The 23942-nt window shown below is 36.6% G+C and overlaps 1 protein-coding gene across 7 annotated transcripts in view; it reads right to left on the reverse strand.

The window, feature by feature from the left end:
* Positions 1 to 874: 874 nt before the first annotated feature.
* The window catches only part of DPY19L4 (dpy-19 like 4), a 68538-nt gene continuing 45470 nt past the window's right edge, over positions 875 to 23942 (reverse strand). For 6 of the 7 annotated variants that reach the window (XM_030303978.1, XM_030303980.1, XM_030303979.1 and 3 more), the window contains 6 exons: positions 22708 to 22828; positions 19910 to 19966; positions 15822 to 15904; positions 11490 to 11622; positions 3863 to 4021; positions 875 to 3601 (listed from right to left, as the gene is read on the reverse strand). In XM_030303978.1, the coding sequence (XP_030159838.1) occupies positions 3437 to 3601; positions 3863 to 4021; positions 11490 to 11622; positions 15822 to 15904; positions 19910 to 19966; positions 22708 to 22828 (718 nt within the window). In that variant the 3' untranslated portion in view covers positions 875 to 3436. The remainder of the gene's footprint in view (positions 3602 to 3862; positions 4022 to 11489; positions 11623 to 15821; positions 15905 to 19909; positions 19967 to 22707; positions 22829 to 23942) is intronic. The other variant, XM_030303977.1, reaches the window with a different exon arrangement.

A 23942-nucleotide genomic window follows, 5' to 3' on the forward strand; every position in this document is an offset into this window, starting at 1 on the left:
TTACAGAAAACAAGTATAATTTTAGAAACCTTAATAGATGGAAAATAGTTGAGTTAAATATATTCTTTGCAATTTTCACATCTAATTTTACTTAAAGTGTTAACTCTAAACATTCAAAAAGCTAATAACGAGCCATTATTTCAATAAGAATTGTTTAACTTTACTTGCAACTTTTCAAAGTTGTAATTCTAATACATATTGGGATCTAAAACTATTAGCAAATGGCAACAATAGAGACCATATATTTAAAAAGTGGACAATTGAAGTGAGAATATATTGAGATGTACAGGAAGTAGTTATTTGCTTTACAAAAAGTTCTTAAATATACAGAATAATTCATAACACGTGATGTTTAAATATTCATGCATTTAAAATAAATCTACCAAAAAGATTGACCTACATACAACTTTTAGAAACCCCATCAATTTTATAAAGAGAGGCACTACTTTTTATCTATCCACTAAAGGCAATAAAATGTTTTAACAGTTCAAAAACAGGGCGAAAAAACAGTTGATTTCTCAAAAACAAAACAGTTTTAGTAAGATGGCTATCACTGTGCCCTTCAAGAAATTAAGAACCTATTTTTTTAAAGCCTATTTTCCAGCCCCAACTTGTAACACACTTTGACCTCCATTTCTGCTTTTCCTTAAACCAATCTGCAGTGTATGGAAGAGTGCCACAACATTGAGGCTATGTGCAGTTTGGGTTAATGTTCTGAAAAAATATGCTGTCCATATACACAAAAAGTAATGAAGAAAACAGTTAGTTCTAAAGTATAATGCATACTTCCTAGGCTGTAAAACCTCACCAGTCTAACAAAAAGCACCAAGATGCCAAAGTGGGAAAAAATATAAACCAGCACAGAGTCAATATCATAAATCATATCAATTAAGTTTTATTTGTTAGACTGTTTGGCATTTGGGAAGCTAGATAAATTAATTTAGCAGGCTAAAAATCCCATCGCTACCCTTACCAAAGATTTGCTTATTAACGAATTAAAGTCAATACTAAAAATAGCCTAGTGAGGAGTTTTTCTCTGTGCTTAATGATGAGGAAAGATACCAAATTATAGAAAAAAGTAGATAATATTTTTTGAAAATAAAAAGTAAAGAGAAATAAAGAAGTTAAGGCACTTATTTCCATGGTTTTGCAACATCAAGGGCAAAGTATGTTTTATATTTCTTTGAGAAATTCCTTTCATCCTAAAACCGTAAACTTTGCTCCTTTCATAGGTTTTTATAACCTATGCAAATCTAACAACTGTAAGTTACCCAAATGGAATTACTTACAGAACTTTTAATCAGTTTTTACCCTACAAATAAGCAAGGAAATTAATAAAATGTTCCTCAAAGTTTCCTACTACTACTGTTTTAACTATAATTAAAATAGAAGCTAATCTCTTGTATCCAATATTATTACTTCTATAATAAAGCTCACATTTTCCTTTTCAACTGATGCTGAATGAACAACTTATCATTTAAAAAATTAAATTAAAAGCTTCTCCAAATCAATTTTATTTAAGAAATAAATAAATTTGCTTTGGCAGAAGCAAAAGCAACTCACTAATATGTTTATGTCAAAAGCCAAAACAAAGTCAAAAAACACACATCAAAATGAACTCAGCATATTTGATAATATAAATCAATACAAATTCAATTAAATATTTCACGCTACATAGGTTATTCTATTTCCCTTTCAACATATGCAAGCTAACCCTGAAGTTACATTGCTTTACATGCTCTAATCACAAGGACTACCAGGTGACCCTTTGCTGTGTACTTAGGTAACCATAGTAATATTTTCATAAGGCTTGAAGTTCAATACTAATGACTCACTATTAAGACGCGCAGAGAACCTGAAATGCCCTGCCTTGAAATATGTTAATTGTTAAAAATTATATAAAAGCATGAAATGAGAACCAAATAAAACTAGTACACCAGATATATGACACTGCCATCAAACAATTAATTCTGAAGCTCTAAAAAAGCAAAGCATCCTCAAGCTAGTCTAAGAGTGCATGTGCTTTTGCACTTAAAAAAAAAAAAAAAAAAAGCCCCACATATATATACCCGAAAATAAGGATAATGAAAAGATGCTCCCTTCTAAAATAGTAATTCAGAGTACTGAAACTGCAATTTTTACAACACTCTAACAAGTGAAAATTTTAAAAATCTATTCACTAAACATATGCATAAGGTAAAACTAAACATGCATCCCATCTTATTAAAATGATACATCTATCCTGAATCTCTTTATATGCCCCAATGAATCATTTAAGAATTTCTTTTAATAAATGATTAAAAATACGAAAACATTTAACCTAAAGGAACGTAGCATTTAGACTGTGAAACCGTGTTGTGAGTTTTATTAGAATTGTCACTTTGTTCTTAATGTTGAAGACTATACTATAGTTTCATAAATAACAGCATTTGTGCTTTATGGTAAACATATCTGCATGCAGAAGTATGTTTAATAGCCTCTGCCCCATCTCAGGAAATTGTTCATTTTAGTGTTGTCATTTTAGTCATTAATATCAGAATATTCTCATTCTGATAAAGACTTAATTTTTTATTTAATACGTCAGTAGAAAATATGTGAATAGATTGTATACCCCATTCTACCCCTTTAAAAACCTGAACATTCTTTTAAATGTTTCAAAAATATTTAGGTAACAAGAGTTACACTGTTTTATCATGATTAAATTGGTATTAAATTTATGGGTATAAGTGAAAAAAGCTAACCACTTAATAGTCATAAAATAATAAAATGCAATATTATGTCCTCTATATTACTAAGAAAGTGCACATTTATATAAGCAGCAGGTGAGGAGAGCAGTATCATGGAAAATCTGGATATATCTTTATATATATCCTTCAAAATAATGTTCCTTTACACAATTTACACATTTTAATTTAAATGTCACATATTTTCAGCTAACATTTAAATTAATTTTTATTGTAATATTTCAATTCTATTATAAACCATGAAATACCTTCAGAAACTGCCTCAAGGGTAAGAAGAGTTCTTTCCTTCTAGTCTATAATTATGACATTAAATGGTATATTTATTAAATGTTGTGTCTGAGAAATATACTCTGACCTTGAACATATTCAAATTCAAGACCTATGTTATGACAGAATGAAGATTTATGAGGGCAATTTTATAATAATTGAAAAGATAAAGTATTCAAAGACCATGTAATGATAAGGAAAACACCTGACTGGAATATTGTGGCAGATTTGACATTTTACCAAAGGACAGTAATGCTTGATGTTCTATTCTTGCAGAACTCTGGATCCAGTTAACAGCAGGAGGGGAAAAGCAGCAGCAACATTTCAAATGTCCATCCTCTGATTTCCAAAAGACACCATGTAAGTAGAAGAAAATCACATTTTACTTCAAGTGATATGTCTTTGAAATGAAGACTCTGCTATTTTCAAGACTGAAAGGATATCACAGTGTTGATTTTATATACAAAGTAGGATCTGTTCCAGTATACTCTAGTGAAGTAATTCACATATGGAGAATAGTTAATTTTGACTTCATGACAAAATCGCCCATATTTTGAATAGGTCAACTTGTCACCTTCTTCGCAAACCACCTGTCAAAAGGTATGAAACACCATATTAAAAAGTGTCAGGTCATGATCTCACAGTTTGTGAGTTTGAGCCCTGCATTGGGCTCTGCGCTGATGGCGTGAAACCTGCTTGGGATTTTGTCTCTCCTCTCTGCCCCTCCCCCGCTTGGGCGTGCTTGCTCTCTCTCTCAAAATAAAAAAATAAACTTTAAAAAAGAGTAAGATTAAGCTAAATTAAAAAGTCATTTTTGTCAAAAAGATTTAACTTTTCAAATGATTACTTACGTGGCCATTTGCAATGTCTAATAAATCTTTAACCCTACAGCCTCTCATGGTTCCCACCTCATTGCAGATAGCATCCTCTACAATTAGGTAATTAGCCTTGTAGGATGTCAGTATTTTATAAATATCTTCAGCAGATCGCTTTGAATAGATTTGATAGATCTGGAAGAATATAATTAAAACAGTGATGTCAAAACATTTAAAATGTATTATTTGAAACTACACATTGAGCATCTACTATTATTTGGTATAAAGCACTATCTATGGAAAATAAAGATATTCACTAAGCCTTGATTCCTGCCCTTAGGAAGCTTATATTCATAATTCATTCACTTGCCACTGAATAGCTTCTCTGGAGAAATGTCCATTCAAGTCCTTTGGCCATTTCCCCCCAGCTTTATTGAAATATAAGTGACATACAATGTTGTGCAAGTTTAAGGTGTACAACCTGTGGATTTGACACACTTAAATATTGCAAAATGATTACCATTACAACATTAGCTGCCACCTCCACTGTGTCACATAATTACCATTTCTTTTTTCTGGTGAGAACATGTAAGATTTACTCTCTCAGCAACTTTCAAGTATGTAATATAGTATTATTAACTATAATCACCATACTGTAACATCAGATCCCCAGAACTTATTCATCTCATGACTGAAAGTTTGTACACTTTGACCAACAACTCCTCCTTCCCCTACCCTCTAGCCCCTGGTAACCACCACTCTACTCTCTATGAGTTTGGCTTGTTTAGATTCCATATGTAAATGATAATCAGAGTATTTGTCTTTATCTGACTTATTTCACTTAGCAATGGGCTTTGCCCATTTCTTAACTGACTTGTCTTTTTATTATTGAATTATAATAGTTCCTTTAATCTTATACCACATACAGTGTATTTTATACTCACTTATACATGAAATAAAGTTAGCAAGGTTAAACATAGTTTGACCACTGTTACAAAATACTAAATAAACAAGAATGCTTAAAACTCCTGTCTTGATTCCATGGTATTTTCCATTACAATTTTGCTGAACTTATAAGATAATAAGTTCTGGATCTTATTAGATAATAAGCTTGTTCAGTTTTTCTGAGATGCTAACATTGGACGAGCTCTTGTTACAAAATACAAAATAACAGAATCACAAATGTTAGGCCAAAAGTATCACATGCTATTTGTCCTGGAAATACTGAGATTTGATATCTAGATTGGACAAGATCCCAACCTATTTGATACTCAGCAGCCACCTCCTACATGTTATGATTGCTGTCATTCCAGCACCTTCAGGTCCAATGTCCACCAATATGATAGAGGTACTTACTGATATTCTGTGGTACACAGAATGTTAATAAACGCTTCTCTTTGCTAAATAGGTTTCAATGGAAATATTTCTATCCAGCCTGTATCTATTTATTGTTTTCCACATACATTTTTTACTTACTTTTAAATTTTAAGAAGCTGTAACACACTCATGGGGCATTAAAAAAAAAAATACTTCTAGGGGCTCCTGGGTGGTTCAGTTGGTTAAGCGTCTGCTTGATTTCAGCTTAGGTCATGATCTCATGGTTTGTGAGGTAGAGCCCCACACTGGGTTCTGTGCAGACAGCATGGAGCCTGCTTGGGATTTTCTTTTTCCCTCTCTCTGCCCCTCCCCCCCCCCCACACTCTCTCTCTCTCTCTCTCTCTCTCTCTCTCTCTCTCTCTCTCTCTCTCCCTCTCTCTCTCTCTCTCTCTCACAAAATAAATAAATAAACATTTTTTAAACATACACACAAGAAAAACACTTCTATGCAATGGCAACAACACAGGATTTCTCGATCTAAGTACTATTGACATTTTGGGCTAGAGAATTCTTTGTTGGGACAGAGGATGACTGTTCTGTGTAGTGTTGGATGTTCAGCAGTATTCCTGGTCCCTACCCACTAGATGCCTGAAGAATTCCTCCTACAGTTGTGACAATCAATATGTCTCCAGACATTGCCAAATGTCCCTTAGGAGCATAATAGTCTCAGGTTTGAGAATTACTGGCCTAGGAATTATACAAAGATTAGTCACAGGTCATGAATTATAGATAGAATGCAATTCAAATGATATGGTCTCATTTATGGAGTCTGATTTGAATTTCAGTTTAACAACAAATTTATTCAGTCAGTACTTGCTGTGCACTAGATACCAAAGAGAAAGACAAAGTTTTGAAAAGAAACATGGTTCCTATTCTCATAGTTAAATCACATAAAACATAAAACTCTAAAATGTTTAAATTTAACTAGAACCTAATTAAAAGTCTGACCTAATTATAAGTGATTCTGAAATTCTGTATTAGGAAAAGACCAATCATAAGACAACAAAAAAACTAAAAAAAAAAAGTTCAGGAATATGCTATATACATCTACATTCTAGGCGACTGTACCTTTTCAAAATGCAGCAGAACTAGACAAAGGCAGCTGTTGTCTCTCAGGTAAATCACACCCAGATAGATCTCCTCATCTCTGACCTCTCCCCTGCTTCAATCTGTTCTTTCTGCTGTGACCATAATTAACTCTCTAAAACAGATCTAAGCATTCCATTCCCAGGCTTATTAAAGGTCTCTGATAACTCCCAAATGCCTCAAGGGTAAGTCTAAATTCTTCAGTACGACATTCCAGGTCCTTTAGAATTTGGCCCTAGTTTATTTTTTTAGTTTCATGGCTATACAAATTTCATGGCTCATGTCATTTTTCATCCTGGAATCAATGTATTCTTTTTCCAACCATGTTTCTACTAGTCCTTCAAAGGCCAGATCAAGCCAATGCCTTTTATGAAGACTTGGATTTGTAGAGGCAGAATGGATTGTTCCTGCCTTTTTTTTTTTTTTTTTTTTTTTAAAGAAGGCTCCATACCCAATGTGGAGCTTGACCTCACGACCCTGAGGTCAAGAGTCACATGTTCTACAGACTGAGCCAGACAGGTGCCCCAATTATTCCTGCTTTTGTGCTCCTCTTTGTACTTTCTATGTTTCTATGTGTGTGCATATACAATTTAATAGTAAATCAGAACATAATAATATTTAAGTCTTACTATGTTTCAGGCATAGTGCATTATCTCATTTAATTGCTAAATAGGTTTCAATGGAAATATTTCTATCCAGCCTGTATCTATTTATTGTTTTTCACATACATTTTTTACTTACTTTAAATTTTAAGAAGCTGTAACACACTCATGGGGCATTAAAAAAAAAAATACTTCTAGAGGAGGCTGGGTGGCTCAGTAAGTTAAGCATCTGACTTTGGCTCAGGTTATGATCTCACAGCTAGCGGGTTCGAGCCCCACATCAGGTTTTGTACTGACAGCTCAGAGCTTGGAACCTGCTTCAGATTCTGTGTCTCCCTCTCTCTGCCCCTCCCCAGCTCATTATCTATCCCTCTCTCAAAAATAAGTAAACATTAAAAACAAATTTTTTTTTAATTAAAAAAAAAAGAAATGCCAGGGACCTTGTCTCCACCCCACCTTTAAAATTTTTTTTCTGTATTAGGGCACCTGGGTGGCTCACTCATTTAAGCATCCCGACTCACAACCAGAAGATAAGAACTTATTATAATAACCAGATTCAGAAATTTGCTCAAAATTAAAGAAATTAAAGAAAACACAAATAAAAGGAAAGATATTCTGTGCTCATGAACTGGAAGAATGTTAAAACGTCCATACCACTTAAAGCCATCTACAGATTCAGTGCAATTCCTATCAAAATTCCAATGGCATTTTTCATAGAAATAGAACAAACAATCCTAAAATCTGTATAGAACCACAAAAGACCCTGAATAGAGCAATCTTGAGAAAAAACAAAGCTGGAAGAATCATGCTTCCTAACTACAAACTATATTAGAAAGCTATAGTAATCCAAACAGTATGGTATCAGGATAAAAACAGACATATGGGGCACCTGGGTGGCTGAGTCGGTTAAGTGTCCAACTCTTAATCTCAGCTCAGGTCATGATCTCACAATTCATGAAACTGACTGTGCTGACAGTGCGGAGGCTACTTAGGGTTCTCTCTCCCTCTACCCCTCCCCCATCCTCTCTCAAAATAAATAAATAACCGTTAAAAACAAAAACAGATACATAGATCAGTGGAACAAAACAGCCCAGAAATAAACCCACACATACACGGTCAATTAATTTACAACAGAGGAGTCAAAACAATACAATGGGAAAAGGACAATCTCTTCAATAAATGATGTTGGAAAACTGCACAGCCACACGCAAAAGAATGAAACTGAACTACTATCGTACAGCACACACAAAACTTAACTCAAATGGATTAAAGACTTGAATGTAAGACCTGAAACCATAAAACTTCTAGAAGAAAACACAGGTGATAAGCTCTTTGATAATGGTCTTGGCGATTATTTTTTTGGATTTGACAGCAAAAGTGGAGGCAACAAAAGCAAAAATAAACAAGTGGGACTACATCAAACTAAAAAACTTCTGCACAGCAAAGAAAACCATCAACAAAATGAAGAGGCAACCTACTGAATGGGAGAAAAAAAAATCTGATTAAAAAGTGGGCAAAATATCTAAATAGACATTGTTCCAAAATAGACATACAGATGGCAAACAGGTACATGAAAGGTGCTCAACATCATTCATCATCACAGAGATGCAAATCAAAACCATAAAGAGATATCACCTCACAGCTGTTAGAATGGGTACTATCAAAAAGGCAAGAAATGAGAAATGCTGGCGAGAATGTGGAGAAAAAGGAACCCTCGTACTGGGGATGGGAAGGTAAAGTGATACAGCCACTGTGGAAAACAGTATGAAGCGTTCATCAAAAACTTAAAAATGAAACTACCATATCATCCAAAAATTCCACTTCTGGGTATTTATCCAAAGGAAATGGAAACACTAATTCAAGGAGATATATGCACATCCATGTTTACTGCAGCATTATTTATAAAAGCCAACATATGGAAACAACCTGAATGTCCATCAGTGGATGAATAGATAAAATGTAGTGTGTGTGTGTGTGTGTGTGTGTATTTATAAATAGGAAATTATTCAGCCATAAGAAAGAATGAAATCTTGCCATTTGCAACAATATGGATGACCTTGGGATGCCTTGCTGGCTCAGTCAGAACATGTGTCTCTTGATCTTGGGGGTATGAATTCGGGCCCCAGACTGGGTGTAGAGATTAGTACTTAAATAAATAAAGCTTAAACACAAACACACACACACACACACACACACACACACACACACAAACAAAAAACATGGATGGACCTTGAGGATATTATACTAAGTGAAGTAAGTCACACAGAAGGACAAATACTGTAGGATCTCACTTATATGTGGAATCTGAAAGCAAAACCAAAACCAACCAAACTCACAGATACAGAGAACAGACTGGTGGTTGCCAGAGGTGGGTAAAATGGGTGAAGGGAGTCCAAAGCTACAAACTTCCAGTTATAAAATGTATGTCATAGAGACCTAATGTAGAGCATAGTGACATAGTTAGTAACACCGTACTGCACATTTAAAAGGTGCTAAGAAAGTAGATCTTAAAAGTTCTCATCATGAGAAAAAAATTTTTATAGCTATGTATGTTGATGGATGTTAACTGGACTTAATGTGGTAATCAATTTGTAATATATACAAATATCAAATCATTGCATCGTACACATGAAATTAATATAATGTTATATGTCAATTACACCTCAATTATTATTTATTTATTGTAAAAATTTTTTAACCATATTTTTAAAGGTTTTTTTATTTTGAGAGAGAGTGAGAGAGCAGGGGAGGGGCATGGAGAGAGGGGGACAGAGGATCTGAAGTAGCTCTGTGCTGACAGAGAGTCCAATGTGGGGCCTGAACTTGCAAACTGTGAAATCATGGCCTGAGCTGAGTCAGACACTTAACTGACTCAACCACTCAGGCACACCTATACCTCAATTTTTTTTTTTTTTATTTTTTTTTTCAACGTTTATTTATTTTTGGGACAGAGAGAGACAGAGAATGAACGGGGGAGGGGCACAGAGAGAGGGAGACACAGAATCGGAAACAGGCTCCAGGCTCTGAGCCATCAGCCCAGAGCCCGACACGGGGCTCGAACTCACGGACCGCGAGATCGTGACCTGGCTGAACTCGGACGCTTAACTGACTGTGCCACGCAGGCGCCCCTATACCTCAATTTTTTAAAAAAGGCATTGTGTGGGGTGCCTGGGTGACTCAGTCGGTTAAACATCCGACATCAGCTTAGGTCATGATCTCATGGTTTGTGAGTTCGAGCCCTGCATGGGGGACTGCGCTGACAGTTCAGAGCCTGGAGCCTGCTTCAGATTCTGTGTCTCCTTCTTTCTCTGCCCCTCCCCCACTCATGCTCTGTCTCTCTCTGTTCTCAGAAATGAATAAACATTAAAAAAAAATTTTTTTAAATAAAACAGGAAACGGGGCGCCTGGGTGGCGCAGTCGGTTAAGCGTCCGACTTCAGCCAGGTCACGATCTTGCGGTCCGTGAGTTCGAGCCCCGCGTCAGGCTCTGGGCTGATGGCTCAGAGCCTGGAGCCTGTTTCTGATTCTGTGTCTCCCTCTCTCTCTGCCCCTCCCCCGTTCATGCTCTGTGTCTCTCTGTCCCCCAAAAAATAAATAAATAAATATTAAAAAAAACTAAAACGTTAAATAAAACAGGAATTGTGGAAATACAAAAAAAAAGGGGGGGGGTGTGGTTCCTGGCTGGCTCAGTTGGTAAAGCATATGACTCTTGATCTCAGGGTTTTAAGTTTGAGCCCCAAGATAGGTGTAGAGATCAGAAGTGTTGAATCACTACATTGTACACTTTAAACTAACATTACACCGTATGTTAACTAACTGGAATTTAAATAAAAACTTAAAAAATAATCTTAAAAAAAAAGGAAAACAAACTTGTTCAAGGTCACAGAGCTAGCACATGGCAGGAGTAGCATTTGAATCCAGGTATTCTAATTCCAGAGTCTTCTTCTTACAGTTTAAATTCTATATTGCTTTATTACCTACCTCCTTAGCTTACAGCATACTTAAAAACTACATAAAATTCTCTCAAACTGAAAAACAGAATATTTGGAATTTAGGTTCAGTTGGTCACTGCTTCCAGATATGAAGTTAACATTTACATCTGGACCAGTCAAAATAATACATTCTATTGTATTATTAGATATTGTAATGTTATACTAAGTTATTAATAACAGCCCATACTGAAAAATAAACCACAGTGAGACAGAACTTTAGCTTGGAAATACAAAGTGTATCAAGACATTAACTGACAGTCTGCCTGCCTTCAGTAATCTGATTGAGAACAATCGTATTTTCCAAAGAATGTTTCTCTTTGTGAAATATTACATATGAGTTCCCTTGAAACTTTGTGGAAAATTAAATGTTTCTCCTAGAAACTTATCAATACCATTCATAAAATAAAGAACTTAGTATTTTAATTTTTGCTCTCCTCTTGGTTAAATATATTACACAGCTTTTCAAAGACCAAAGGTAATAATCAACTCTTTCTAAAATTGTTTGGATTTTCCTAGCTAACCAGGAACACATGCATCATTACAGAGCTATACTAAAATAGAAGAGGGATGTTTAAAAGATTTAAATGTGTAATCTAAAATGCCTTACATTTTCATTTCTCTTGAGAAGATCATCATCATTGTAAAGAGGTAAGCTGGTCACCATCCATCCCGTGCATAATTTAATCGCACCCATTAACTGTGGACTCCCTGCAAACACAGCTGCAACTGGAGCTTGCCTTCTGTAAAGAAACATAAAGATTTACACACTGAAAAGGTAAGTGTACTATTTAGATCAATGATTTATATCAACTCTGAAACAGCAGGCAACTCAATCATGTATTGTATACTTGAATTTCTATATCAGCATTTGTTTCATTGATGAATTAAAAAAAAATAAGCACCTACTAAGTGCCAGGAACTATTTTGAATGCTGAAAATATGGAAAAAAAAATTTAAGTTTTATTTTCATTTTTAAATTTATTTTGAGAGAGTGAGAAAGAACTTGAGAGCAAGTGGGGGTGAGGCAGAGAGACAGGAAGAGAGAGAATCCCAAGCAGACTCCATGCTGTTTGTGCAGAGCCTGACACGGGGCTCAATCCCATGAACCATGAGATCATGACCTGAGCCAAAATGAAGAGTCGGGATGCTTAAATGAGTGAGCCACCCAGGTGCCCTAATACAGAAAAAAAATTTAAAGGTGGGGTGGAGACAAGGTCCCTGGCATTTCTTTTTTTTTTTTAATTAAAACAAAAAAAAATTTTTTTTAATGTTTACTTATTTTTGAGAGAGGGATAGATAATGAGCTGGGGAGGGGCAGAGAGAGGGAGACACAGAATCTGAAGCAGGTTCCAAGCTCTGAGTTGTCAGCACAAAACCTGATGCGGGGCTCAAACCCATGAGCTATGAGATCATGACCTGAGCCAAAGTCAGACACTTAACCAACTGAGCCACCCAGGCACCCCAAGGTTCCTGGCTTTTGAGAGAGATGGGAGGGATATAGGCCAGGTGGTAATACTACTACTAAAAAATAATGCAGGGTATATATAATGACAGGAATTTACTACTTTATATAGTGTAATCAATTCAATGGTGAGTGTGAATTCTCAAATTTATCCTTCTGAAAATATTAACCACCACAACCCAAATCTTTCCCAATCCATCCATCTCCTGCTTCTTCCCTACCTTTACCATGTACCTGTCTGCAGATAACACATGTAGGACTTCTCCACTTTGAACGATGATCCAAAGCCCCAGAAAGATGCCACTTACAAGACTAGGAAACCTAAAAGCAGATCCCAAAGGGTTGCTCCAATGTCTTCACTAACCAATCCAACCAATTCAACATTCAGCATCCACTTACTACACGCTAGAGTCAATGCCAAGCTCTGGAAATAAAAGATGGCACACAGCCACTGTCTTCAGGGAGCACCCAGTAATGGGGAAACAAACATGAAACAGGATAATTATACCACAGTAATATATATAACTGCCTGATGTACAATGTCCAATGTTCAAGCCCCTATGCTTAAAAATAATGTGATAAATCACACACCCAGATTTAACTTCATCTTTTGTTAATGACAATACAAAGCTATATAGTCAGTGTCCTACAATGGTAATCACAATTCACAAAAAATATTAATAGGCAATAAAGGTGATCTAAAGAAAACAATTTTTATACATATGAAATGTGTATTTACAGTAACAAAACCTTGTAATAACACCAATTCTCATTTCTATAAACCTATTCCTCATTTATAGAAACATTTTTGTCTTCCCCCCCATATTTTCCTGTTTTTTGATAGTGTTTCATTTTTTCATGTTTTATTTTCTCCTTCTATGTCTTAAACATTTTTCAGTGTAGTTATTTCATAGTGTCTACCCACAGGGTAGACTAGTTGTAAAACGGCTGCAATGATTCTTACCTCATACCTATGCTCTCAGAGCAAACAGTGGTCCTGGTCATGTGACTCGCTTTGGCCAACAGAACAGAAACATAATGTGAGCAGAAACTTTTAAAATGTTTGACATTGAGATTCGTCCTCTCTTGCTACTCTTAAGAACTCTATAACCACTATCTTCTAAATGAGCCCAGGCTACCTGAGCTGGATGAGAGGCCTGTGGCCAAGTCAATTCCATTCCCCCAGCTGGTACCTACCCAACCTTTAGACATGTGAGAGAGGCCATGCCTGACCACTCAGTCCCAGAGCAGCTAGCCCAGACCAGAAGACTCTTCCCCACCCCCCCACTCACTGACTGCCAAAATAGTGAAAAATAAGAAATGTTTATTATTTGCAGCCACTAACTTTTGTGGTAGTCTATTATGCAGCAGAAACCAACTCACATAAATTTTATTATCAGAAATTTCTAGAGCTCTGGGGCACATGGCTGGCATAGTCAGAAGAGCATGTGACTCTTGATGTCAGGGTCATATTGGGTATAGAGTTTACTTCAGTAAGTAAGTAAATAAACTAAAAAAAAAAAAAGAAAGAAAAAGAAAAATTGTTAGAGATCTAATTCTGTTGTTTATCACAAACAACAGCTGATCTCACTGTGTTGGACCGTTTTGTCATGTGTTTTTTAATTTTAGAGCTCATCTTCATGAAGTCCTATTTGTGGAAACCTGTGTAGCCTGGGTTGAGAATATATCAGACACTCTAAACCACACAGGACCACTTTTTATGATAATTTTTTGACTGGGGGTTTCTTGGATTAGACAAGTATAATTTCAAACTGCAAACCCGTGTGAATTCAGATCCACTGCTGCAAATTCAGAGGAGAGACTTTTGTTTGACTAATAGCTGAGGCCAAGGAAGAAATGCTTTCCCTACCACTGGATGGTTATTTTGTGGGTCTATTCTATCACTGATAGTGTAGTCCTCTGAGCGTCCCTTAGTCATATGTGTGTGTTGAGAGAGGGAAAACGGGGTCTCAATTGCAATTCCCTGTATCCATAGGCCAAAGACCATATCTTCTGTCCTGTGTGGGTTTTAACATACGCATGGCTATTAGGGGCGCCTGGATGGCTCAGTCAGTTGAGTGGCCGGCTTCGGTTCAGATTCATGATCTCACGGTCCGTGGGTTTGAGCCCTGGGTCGGGCTCTGAGCTGGCAGCTTGGAGCTTGGAACCTGCTTTGGATTCTGTGTCTCTCTCTCTCTCTGTTCCTTCCCTGCTCACATTCTGTCTCTCTCTCTCTCTCAAAAATAAAGATTAAAAAATTTAAAAATAAATAAATAAAATAAAATATGTATGGCTATTAAAATTAAAATCTTAAATTTTGGTAAACTTCGTTAACAAGACTAGTAATCCACCACTTATCCAACCCAGGGTAAAAGAAACAACCTCTTGACTATCTAAATAAGGGAATATTTGTTTCTTTATATTCTACATTTCTAGGTGTAGCACAGAAAGAGTCTCAAATCTCAAACTTATCAATGCTATATATATTAGCTTTTTATTTCTTTAAGTAAGGGGCTTGAACTCACAATCCAGAGATCAAGAATCACATGCTTTTTTTAAGTTTATTTATTTATTTTTGAGAGAGAGAGTGCGCACGCTTGTGAGCAGGGGAGCAGCAGAGAGAGAATCCCAAGCAGGCTCTGTGCTGTCAGTGCAGAACCCAACACTGGGCTCAATCTCATGACCGTGAGATCATGAACTGAGCTGAAATCAAGAGTCAGATGCCTAAGTGACTGAGCCACCCACGCGCCCTGAGTCACATGTTCTGACTGAGCTAGCCAGGTGCCCCTGAATGCTACTTTCTTTTTTTTTTTTTTAAGTTTATTTTTGAGACAGAGAGCGAACGTGCACACATGAACAGGGGAGGGGCAGAAAGAGGGAGCCAGAGAATCCCAAGCAGGCTCCAAACTGTAAGTGCAGAGCCCAATAGCAGGGCTCGAACCCACAAACCATGAAATCATGACCGGAGCTGAAATCAAGAGTCAAATGCTGGGGCGCCTGGGTGGCGCAGTCGGTTAAGCGTCCGACTTCAGCCAGGTCACGATCTCGCGGTCCACGAGTTCGAGCCCCGCGTCGGGCTCTGGGCTGATGGCTCAGAGCCTGGAGCCTGTTTCCGATTCTGTGTCTCCCTCTCTCTCTGCCCCTCGCCCGTTCATGCTCTGTCTCTCTCTGTCCCAAAAATAAAATAAAACGTTGAAAAAAAAAAAAAAAAAAAAAAAAAAAAAAAAAAAAAAGAGTCAAATGCTTAACCATCTAAGCTACCCAGGTGACCTAATGCTGTATTTCCAATGGAGAGGAGTTCAATTAGAAAATCAGAATTATAAGTCAATTAAAAACTAAATATCCCTAAAAGCATGGGGCAAAATTCTAAGTTTTATGAGAACAATTTGGAAAAGGATTAATTTATTATTTCCCCTGAATTGATGAGATAGCATGCAACAATGGTTTAACAAAAGTGTTAAGCAGTTCAATTCTTACTTTATCCAGGTCATAAGTTCCACTGTATCTGGGTCATAAAATTCTTGTAGTTCCATTAGTTCTGTCATTAATCTTGGAAAAAACTAAAATGCAAAACAAAATTCCCAAAAATATGTATAAGTATCCAAAAAGTTCAAAACTGCTCCAGAGTATTTACTACGAGACTAACGTAAGACAAACAATATTATAACATCATTCTCACGGAAAAAATATCATGGATCTTTTTACTTTCTTTCAGTGAGCTGCTCATTCTTCTCAGTCCAAATAATCTAAATAATCTATTTTATGGTTAATTTACTGCCTAGACTCAATAAATAATTTTATCATTACCAAACAATCATCAGTTTCATCTTTCAGGAACACACAATTAATTTAACAGGTTTATTGGCAATTAGTTTCGTGTTATGCTACAATAAACTAAAGAATTTATATTATTTTATAAATATTCAAATTTTGGAGTTGCCAAAACACTTTTTTTTAATTCCAGTGTAGTTAACATACAGCATTATATTCCTTTCAGGTGTACAATATACTGATTAAACAATTCCCTATATTACTCAGTGCTCATCAAGATTAGTGCGTGTGTATTATACATATAATATATATATATTTTATATATATATATATATTATATAAAAAATACACACACACACACATCTTCTTTAGCCATTCATATATCAATGGACAATTCCCTATATTACTCAATTAATTCCCTGTATTACTCAGTGCTCATCAAGATAAGTGTGTGTGTATATTATACATATATATTATTATATATAATGTACACACACACATACCATATCTTCTTTAGCCATTCATCTATCAATGGACACTTAGGTTGTTTCCATAATTTAGCTATTGTAAATAATGCTACAATAAACATAGGGGTGCATGTATCACTCTGAATTAGTATTTTTGTATTCTTTGGGTAAATATCTGGTAGTGCAATTGCTGGATCATAAGGTAGTTCTATTTTTAATTATTTGAGGAACCTCTATACTGTCTTCCACAGTGGCTGTACAATTTGCATTCCCTCAAACAGTGCATGAGTGTTTCTATTTCTCCATATCCTAACACTTGGTTTTTTATTTTTGGTTTTTTAGGTTTTTTTTTATGTTTATTCATTTTTGAAAGACAGAGACAGAACACAAGCAGGGGTGGGGCAGAGAGAGAGGGGGACACACAATCTGAAGCAGGCTCCAGGCTCTGAGCTGTCAACACAGAGCCCGATGCGGGGCTCGAACTCAGGAACGGTGAGATCATGACCTGAGCCGAAGCCAGACATTCCACCCAGGCGACCCTTTAGTTTTTTTTTTTTAAGTTTATTTATTTTCATTGAGAGAGAGAGGGAGAGAGAGAGAGAAAGGCAGAGAGAGAATCCTAAGCAGGCTCTGCACTGTCAGTGTGGAGCCCAATGTGGGGCTCAAACTCACAAACCGCGAGATCCAGACCCGAGCAGAAAAGTCATGCACTCAACCCACTGAGCCACCCAGGTGTCTCTGTAATTTTTATTTTAGCTCTTCTGACCAGTGTGAGATGGTATCTCATTATGGTTTTGATTTGCATTTTTATGATGATGAGTGATGCTGAGCATCTTTTCATGTGTCTATTAGCCATCTGTATATCTTCTTTGGAGAGTTATGTCTTCTGCCCACTTTTAAATTGGATTATTTGTTTTTTAGGTGTTGAGTTGTATCATCAGTTCTTTATATATTTTGGATACGAACCCCTTATCAGATATGTCATTTGCAAACGTCTTCTCCCATTCAGTAGATTGTCCTTTTGTTCTGTTGATTGTTTCTTTTGCTGTTCAGAAGCTCTTTATTTTGGTGTAGTCCCAAATAATTTATTTTTACTTTTGTTTCCTTTGTCTCAGGAAACATACCTAGAAAAATGTTGCTATGGCCAATGTCAGAGTAATTAATGCTTGTGTTCTCTTCTAGGATTTTTATGATTTCAGGTCTCACATTTAGGTCCTTAGTCCATTTTGAGTTTATCTTTGTGTATGGTGTAAGAAAGTGGTCCAGTTTCATTGTATTGTATGTAGCTGTCTAGTCTTCCCAACAGCATTTGTTGAAGACTGTCCTTTTCCCATTGCATATGCTTGCCTCCTTTGTTGAAGATTAATTGACCATAAAATTGTAGATTTATTTCTGGGCTTTCTATTCTGTTCCATTGATCTATGTGTTTATTTTTGTGCCAGTACCATACTGTTTTGATTACTATAGCTTTGTAATATAACTTGAAGTCTGGGGTCATGATACTTTCAGTTTTGCTTTCCAAGATTGCTTTGGCTATTTGGGGTCTTTTTTGGTTCCATACAAATTTTAGGAATGTCTGTTCTAATTCTACTGGTATTTTGATACAGATTGCATTAAATGTGTAGACTGCTTTGGGTAATATAGACATTTTAACAATATTTGTTCTTGTTTTTTTTTTAATAAGTTTATTTTTATTTTGAGAGAGATAGAGCCAAGCAGGGGAGGGACACAGAAAGAGAGAGAGAGAGAGAGAGAGAGAGAGAGAGAGAGAGAGAGAATATCTCACACAGGCTTTATGCCATCAGCACAGAGCCTGATGCAGGGCTCAAACTCACAAACTGTGAGACCATGACCTGAGCCGAACTCAAGAGTCAGATGCTTAACCCACTGAGCCGCCCAGGTGCCCCCAATACTTGTTTGTCTAATCCATGAGCATGTGACATCTTTCCATTTCTTTGTGTTGTCTTCAATTTCTTTCATCAGGTTTTATCGTTTTCAGAGTACAGGTCTTTCATCTCTTTGGTTAGGTTTATTCCTAGGTATCTTATTATTTTTGGTACAATTGTAAATGGGATTGTTTTCTTAATTTCTTTCTGCTGTTTAACTTCTCTTTCTCATATTTATTTATTTTGAGAGAGAGAGAGAGGATGAATGAGGGAGGCTCAGACAGAGAGGAAGAGAGAGAATCCCAAGTACGCTCCATGCTGACAGCGAGGAGCCCAATGTGGGGCTCAATCCCACAAACCATGAGATCATGACCTGAGCTGAAATCAAGAGTTGGGACGCATAACCAACTACGCCACCCAGGTGTCCCTCTTTTTTCATTTTCACGAATGTGAGATCATGACCTGAGCTAAAATCAAGAGTCAGACACTAAACCCACTGAGCCCCCCAGGTGCTCCAATAGAGTTTCCTATATATAATATCACGTCATCTGCAAATAACAAAAGTTTTACTTCTTTACCAACGTGGATGCCTTTTATTCCTTTCTTTGGTCTGACTGCTATGGACTTCTAACTTCCAGTACTATGTTGAATAAAAGTGGTGTCAGTCTTGTTCCTGACCTTAGAAGAAAACCTCCGTTTTTCAATACTGAGTACGATGTTAGTTGTGGGTTTTTCATTACAAAATGCTTTTTAATAAAAAATTTTTTTTAACGTTTATTTATTTTTGAGAGAGACAGAGACAGAGTGTGAGCAGGAGAGGGGCAGAGAGAGAGAGGGAGACACAGAATCTGAGGCAGGTTCCAGGCTCTGAGTTGTCAGCACAGAGCCTGATGCAGGGCTCAAACTCATGAACCGTGAGATCATTACCTAAGCTGAAGTCAAACGCCCAAACTGACAAAGCTACCCAAGCGCCCCCCCAAATTGCTTTTTAATATTATCACCTATTTATTCAGTAATGGCCTTTACCAATTATAAACTGAATTAGTAACAGAATTAGACTGTAGAAAACTGAGGGGCGCCTGGGTTTATAGGACTGAGCCCTGCAATGGGCTCCCCACTAAAGGCGTGGAGCTTGCTTGGAATTCTCTCTCTCCATCTCCTCTATTCGCACACACATGCACATGCTCTCTCTCAAAATAAATAAATAAACATTTAAATATAAATAAATAAATAAATAAGGAAACCACAGAAAATTGCATCATGTGGCATTCTAAAAATGTTTTAACTCTTGTATTGTGTTCCTAATGATAAAAAATTAGGCATACTAAGAATATCACACTTTATTTGGTTAGAATAGTATCTCAATATAAATATGCTACACACATGTAAATTTATCACTACCTTGTAAAGTACATTTTCATAATATAAAAACCTTTCTTACCTCTTTCCATAAGCTGAGACCTATTATAGTGGGCACAGCCATGCTCAGAATAAGAGCCTAAAATATTAAAACAAAAATGATTGTGGATACATTTCAGAATGTACTGGAGGTACTAGACATTGACTCCATGATCAATCACAGATTCTTAGAGTTATAAAATTTCAGAGAAACTGAAGTCAATGTGGAACCTAGGTTCACAGAGTGAAATGGGTGAAGATTAACGAATTTAAGACATATTAAGCAGGAGATAAAGTGAGACATACATATTTACTATATAAATTTAAGACAGAACAGAAAAAAGGTAACACTTATGGTAGTATTTCAAATAATAAATCAATATTTGATAATTCTGCCAGGAATTTAAGTTATGAACAGCTTAAAAGGACACTGCACCGTGCTACCTAAAAAGCTAGCAACAAAAAGGCAATGAATTAACACAAGAAAAACACCAGTACATATCAATATACAAGTATGCTAAAACAAGAACATATAAATTCCTCTGGAAAAAGACCAGCAAAACACAACATGACTATTACTAAAGATAATTATTCATCATCCCTTTGCCAAAACCTGTTCTTCCTATTGTCCTATGTCTATAACCCCATTTTGGTAACCCTAAAATCCACAGTCACACAAACTAGAGAACTAGGAAATATCTATGATTTGTCTCTCCATACTGTTGAAGCACCAAGTCTCACTAACCTTCTTTTCTAATTTTTTTCACTCCAGTATAGCATAGTATTAAGTGAATAGACCCCAGAGTCAGAAAAACCTGGGTGTAAACCATGATTTCCACATTTATAAACTGTGTGATCTCAAGCAAGTTATTTAACCAAATTAACCCTTAGTTTTTTTGTCTATAAAATACAGACAATAAAACTTAGCTGTTAGGGCCTTTGTAAGCATTGAATAGCACATAAAGTATTTTATAAACAGTACCCGACACGTGGTGAACACTCAATATATTGAAGCTTTTATCACTTCCATTCACCATGGCCAGTACCTTACCTTCTTGGCTTGTCACCCTCAAGTCTATCCTTCAAAGAATTATAAGTGTGAACTGAGAGAAAACAGAAGTCTGACTCTCTCACACTCAAACATTTCAATGATTTTTCTACTTCCTATAGGATAAGACCAAGTGTTACTGCATGATATTCAAAGGCCTCCATGACCTTACACGTCTTGAATTCCCCAATCTCATTTCTTGACCACTCTTATCTCACATTTTATGTGCCAAGAAAAGTAAATATATCATGCTTTTTCTTTGCCACTGTTTTTATTCCCTTTGATTACAACATGTTCTTTGCCTATCTATGTTTATTCCTTCTACCATGAATGCCCACCCTTTCTTTCCCATCCATCCAAGTAATAATTCATCATCTTTCAAATTTCAGATTGAAAAGTCTTTGAATCCCTAACAAGACTGAATTAAGTAGCCCTACTCTGTGTTCTAACAGTACCCTGTCAATACTTCTTATTATTTTTATGAATAGGAGACTGTAATCTACCTGATGAAATTAATTTGCATTGTAAGCTCACTGCACATAGCAGGCACAGTGAAAATGTTGTATTCACATTGAAAACATACAATAGTTTGCCTGGGTGGCTCAGTTGGTTAAGCAGTTAAGTGTCCCACTCCTGATTTTGGTTCAGGTCATGATCTCACAATTTGTGGAATTAAGCCCCACATTGGGCTCTATGCTGACAGTGCAAAGCCTGCTTGGGATTCTCTCTCTCCCTCTCTCTGCCCCTCTCCTGCTCGTTCTCTCTCTCTCAAAATTAAATTAAAAAAACAAAACCAAAAAAAAAATTTTGTTTAAACAACAAAAAAGAAAACATATAATAGTTCCATATCAAATCAAGAATGATATTATAAAAATTCTTTTTTTAATTTTATTTTTTAATTTTTCATTATTTATTTATTTTTTATTTTTAATTTTTTTTTTTTTTTTTTTTTGAGACAGAGAGAGACAGAGCATGAACGGGGGAGGGGCAGAGAGAGAGGGAGACACAGAATCGGAAGCAGGCTCCAGGCTCTGAGCCATCAGCCCAGAGCCCGACGCGGGGCTCGAACTCACGGACCGCGAGATCGTGACCTGAGCAGAAGTCGGACGCTTAACCGACTGAGCCACCCAGGCGCCCCTTTCATTATTTATTTTTGAGAGACAGAGCGCAAACAGGGGAAGGGCAGAGAGAGAGGGAGACACAGAATCCGAAGCAGGCTCCAGGCTCTGAGCTGCAAGCACAGAGCCTGACTGGGGGCCCAAACTCACAAACGATGAGATCATGACCTGAGCTGAAGTCAGATGCCCAACCGCTCAAAATTAGTTCTTTTTTAATAAATTTTTTAAAAGTTTATTTATTTTGAGAGAGAGAAAGAGTGCATGCAAGCAGGGGAGGGGCAGAGAGAGACAGAGGGAGAGAGACAGAATACCAAGCATGTTCCACACTGGTGGCACAAAGCCCAATGTGGGGCTTGATCTCATAAACCGTGACGTCATGACCTGAACTGAATGAAACCAAGAGTCACACACTCAACCAACTGAACCACCCAGGTGCCCCTAAAAATTAATTCTTGATAGCCTCTAACATTATTGATTCACTCGTATTTTTACCTTCTATTTTACTTATCTGCATTTAAATCAGAAATTCTAAAAAAAATTTTTTCCCCGGGATCTCTTTTTCACTTGTAAGTCATAATATCCTTTACTCACACCATTTCAATTGTATTCAATGTAGTTTCCATTTGTGTAATTGAAAGAGAAACAAGTACTTAACACAAAATAACAATGACTCACCAATAACACTGGGTGTACTGTTCGTAATCGAAGCCACTTGAAAAGTGTCATCCAAAGTTCAGGAGAACATACACCAAATGCTGCTAACATGCATACATAAGGAGTCCAGAGGTATTTCAAGCTAGAAAAGAATGGGAGTCACATATCAGATATCCCATGAACATCATTACTATCTAATTTCTCTATCTTTTTTTATTTTATTTTATTTTTTAAAAATTTTTTTTTCAACGTTTATTTATTTTTGGGACAGAGAGAGACAGAGCATGAACGGGGGAGGGGCAGAGAGAGAGGGAGACACAGAACCGGAAACAGGCTCCAGGCTCCGAGCCATCAGCCCAGAGCCCGACGCGGGGCTCGAACTCACGGACCGCGAGATCGTGACCTGGCTGAAGTCGGACGCTCAACCGACTGCGCCACCCAGGCGCCCCATTCTCTATCTTTTTTTAAAGATTTTATTTTTTTTAAGTAATTTCTGCACCCAATGTGGGGTTCAAACTCATAACCCCAAGATCATTAGTCACATGCTCCACTGACTGAGCCAGCCAGGCAACCCGATTTCTCTTTTCTCAGTTCTTTCCTACTACCCATGAAAATACCACATGTTAAGGGAAAATGAAAAGCTTAGCCTCTAACTTTCAGCAACAGATTGTTATTCATTTCTTAAATAATCAAGAAAACATGCAGGTTACTAAAATGAGGATGAAATAAGAGCATTAATATAGATGAGAGTGTAGTAAGATTGTACTCTTGGAGAAAATATAAACTGCTATACTTTTCCAGAAGGCAATTTGGCAAAATCTATAAAAATTTTTTTTTAAGTTTTTAGTTTCGGTTTGTTTCATGTTTATTTATTTTTGAGAGGGAGAGAGCGAGCATGCAAGCAGGGGAGGGGCAGAAAGAAAAAGAGAGAGAGAATCCCAAGCAGGCTCCGCACTGCCAGTGCAGAGCCCGACAACAGGCTTGAACCCACGAACTGCAAGACATGACTTGAGCTGAAATCAAGAGTTGGACGCTTAACCGACTGAGCCACCCAGGCACCCCAAAACCTAGACAAATTTTAAGTACTCCAAGACAACCCCATTTCTAGTAAGTTAGTCAACAGATATATTAGTATATGTATATAAAGATACAAAGGTTTTAACTGCAGTATGTTGTTTTAGTAGAAAAAAAACTAGAAACCTGTCCTTCAGTAGGTATTAAATAGTTATGAAAAATATAAAAGCAAAATGTAAAAT

The sequence above is a fragment of the Lynx canadensis genome, chromosome F2 (genome assembly GCF_007474595.2).
Source record: "Lynx canadensis isolate LIC74 chromosome F2, mLynCan4.pri.v2, whole genome shotgun sequence".
Lineage (NCBI taxonomy): Eukaryota > Metazoa > Chordata > Mammalia > Carnivora > Felidae > Lynx > Lynx canadensis.